Source organism: Halyomorpha halys, unplaced genomic scaffold, assembly GCF_000696795.3.
Source record: "Halyomorpha halys isolate HHAL.00 unplaced genomic scaffold, Hhal_1.1 Scaffold431.1, whole genome shotgun sequence".
Lineage (NCBI taxonomy): Eukaryota > Metazoa > Arthropoda > Insecta > Hemiptera > Pentatomidae > Halyomorpha > Halyomorpha halys.
Genome location: NW_027108145.1, coordinates 491,415 through 495,015, shown reverse-complemented (window position 1 = coordinate 495,015; position 3,601 = coordinate 491,415). Strand labels below are relative to the sequence as shown.

The following is a 3,601-nucleotide window of genomic DNA, read 5'->3' as shown; positions in this document are numbered from 1 at the left end:
AAATAAGTACACATTATTAAAAAAATGTGCCATTAATGCGATTTTAGTACCTCACATTCATGCTAAGGAATAGGGAAAATATCTTATATAATAAGGTATGATTTTCTTTACAGAAAAGAAATCTGTCTTTTTGGACTCACCTTATATTAAAGGGATATAATATCATCCCTAACCAAAGTTGGTAGATAAGACCAATTCTAGTCGGTAAGTTCACAAAGAAAAAAATGTCAAGGTTTGTGCTGGTGAGAGATGAAAAGATAAAAATAAAAATACCGAGGACAATTGGTTACGCGCTCGAACAATTATATGCTCAAGTGGTTTCTGCTCCGTTACATAAGAGAGCAGTGGCTCAGTTGCAATGGAGACTGTCGTAGATACGAGGAGGAGAAGCACAGCAGTGAACAGCACCAACAGCGCAGGCAAAGGAACCAGCTTGGACTGCTTGGTAGAAGGTACACTGTCACTCTTTTAAGTCTGTCTGAACTATTCTATACCTTTGTTCTAGGTGACCTTTGTCACCCCCCACCACGACTCCGGCCTATCCTCTCACTTTCCTATCACGTGACGCTCGCTTTCTCTAAGCTCCTCGCTCAGCATATCAACCCTTCATAGAGTAAAATTAATTGCAAAACAGAAACAAAAAAGAAAAATGTTCAAATTTATAATTATGCTTCCAAGTATTAATTGTTTATGTAGCTTCTATGATTTTTTTTAACTTATCACCTTATATAAATTTTGTCTGATCATAAATTTTCTTTAAAAAAAAAAAAAGAAATACTATTTACTAAATTTATAACAATTTAAAATTACCAAGATTCAACAAATTTGTTTTTCCCAAATGATGTCGATTTATCTAATATAATATAAATATTATCCTGCCCATGAATCTGATCTGCAAAAAAAATGATTTAGAAAACGTTGTTGCGCATTTTTTTAGACAATGTAAAATAATTGTTATTATTGATTTATTACATTTATTGATTTATAATTGATAAATCAACCTCTTTTATGCCGGCGTTTCGGTAGTAGGAGAGTCCTTTATTTTTTCTAGTCTTGCTGTCATCTACCAGAAAGAAACTACAAGGATACAGATTTTTTTCAACACACCGATTAATAATAGAGTTAGTAATTTAATAATAATAATAGAAGCACTTTTTACAACGAAATGCCAGTATAAATTAATTCAAATACATGTACCAGTTTCCAATTGCAGACTGTTCTCAAGTTATTAGAGAGGCGTTGTACCACAACTTGAAATTCATCAATTCTTGTTTGATTGTAAATAAACCTTTAAAATTTTATATATGTATATATTTATAACACTATTGCTGTTATAAACATTTTTTAAGTTAATTACAAGTTTTACTATATTTAATTTAATAATTTAGTTATACTTATTTTTATAAATGTATGCACATATACTGTTCTTCATAAGTATATATATATTGTATGAATGGAAACTTACCTAAAAAATATTCCCCTCAAGTGTAGCAGGTTGTACTATTTTTCAATAGCATCAATTTTTTTTTTTTTTTAAACACAAAGTAAAACATTTAAATTAAAATATACAATGAAATGAAAGTGTCTTTTATAATTAAATTTATTTACATATTTGCATAAGGTGAGTCCATAAATGAAAATTTCTTTGTTAGGAGAGCTACCACAAAATATTTGGAATAAATTCATCCAATTTACATCAAATCGCCTATCTTACCTAAAAAAAACAACAAAAAAAAATCATATAGATTAAGATCTATACACTTACCATGACTTAAGAAATTAAAAATGAATTGCAACTAAACGATGTATTTAATTATTTATTTTTTTATAGTTTGACTAGTTCGATTATGTTTATTTTCTTTAGCTTCCTGTTTGTATTTTAGTGAGAGATTTTATTTATTTTTATAAACTTTTTTCATTTTTTTTTTCTTATGTTGTTTTATTTTAGTATGAATGTGATCACTTATCAGTATTACCTATTTCCCAACAACGTTGTGGCAAATTGTAATACTTATCAATAAATACAAATTTTAATTAAAAGAAATATTTATTTTAGCTTATATTGAATTTTTCATTCTTATATAAAAGTATATATAAAATAATATATGCAATCATATAAAAAAAAAATATTAATTACCATTCAGAATTAATTTTGCTATAAATCACAGATAGTGATTAATGAGTTGAAAACAGCCAATGAAAAAAACAACATACCAAACACGTTCTATAGTAGATTTTTTTTCCTAATATCATTTGAACATCGGCATCTGTTGCCCTTATGTTAAAATCGTTTCTCATTATTTTTCGATATACTGAATCAGACACAAGGTAAATACAGGGAAGTACCTGCTTATTTTCCGACGTCTGGGATCTGAATACCAAATGAGAGTGGGGTTTCCCGAGTGGATTTTTTTTTTTGTATTTGTTTTTTAGACGATGCTTTATTTATGAATTCACCTCACACCTCTTTGAATAATAATAAAAATATAGATTCAATATTTAATATTGCTTTACTTATTATTTAATTACTTATTAGTCAAACATATTGACTCCAACTATTCGGTGGTTCTATACATTGTCAGTACAGTTTTTTGCTATTCAATCTTCAAGATACTCAATTTATTTATGGTATTGGATGAGACAATGACGTCTCTTTATATTGTATAGATTAGTCTGATTATAAATTTTCTTAAAAAAAAAAAAAAAAAAAATACTATTTACTAAATTCATAACAATTTAAAATGACCAAGATTCAACAAAGTTTTTTTTCCCAAATGATGTCGATTTATCTAATATAATATAAATATTATCCTACCTATGAATCTGATGAAAAAAAAAATGATTTAGAAAACGTTGTTGCGTATTTTTTTAGACAATGTAAAATAATTGTTATTATTTATTTATTACATTTATTGATTTATAATTGATAAATCAACCTCTTTTATGCCGGCGTTTCGGTAGTAGGAGAGTCCTTTATTTTTTCTAGTCTTGCTGCCATCTACCAGAAAGAAATTACAAGGATACAGATTTTTTTTCAACACACCGATTAGTAATAGAGTTAGTAATTTAATAATAATAATAGAAGCAGTATTTGAAAGCTTTGAATAGCATGGGTTGCAGGGTCTGGTTTTTATGGCTGCAAGGTCATTGTGGGATCACCGGGAATGAAAAGGCAGACTAGCTATAAAGACAGGTCAAGTCGTTACATCGTCAACATGCAAAGATGTTATTTCTTGGATCAAAGAAATTGGATGGCAAGAGTGGAAAGACGAATGGTTCGTCACGAGAGAAAGCAAGTTAAGAATAGTCCAACAGGCAGTGAAACGTCCAACCATAAACTTGAATCTGCTACGGGTAGATATATTAACTAGGGTTTGTCGGTTTTTAAAATTTGATTTTAAAAACTGGTTTTTTGGAGAAAATTATGAAATTCGAAAACCGGTTTTTTAGTAGAAAATGTCGGTTTTCAATGTATGAATAACACTTCGGTTGCAAGTGAGAGGGTATTTTCTATTTCGGGGAATTTTGTGAATAAACTAAGGACACGGCTAAATAGCAAATCGATAGACGTCCTCTGTTTTCTGAAATCATATTTCATTAA

At 28.7% G+C, this 3,601-nt stretch overlaps 1 protein-coding gene across 1 annotated transcript in view; it reads left to right on the top strand.

Annotated features, from left to right (window-relative positions):
• Window positions 1-317: 317 nt before the first annotated feature.
• The window catches only part of HisT (Histamine transporter), an 81,966-nt gene continuing 78,682 nt past the window's right edge, over window positions 318-3,601 (top strand). Inside the window, exon 1 of the mRNA XM_014423549.3 lies at window positions 318-452. Coding sequence (XP_014279035.1) covers window positions 359-452 — 94 coding nt within the window. The 5' untranslated portion in view covers window positions 318-358. The remainder of the gene's footprint in view (window positions 453-3,601) is intronic.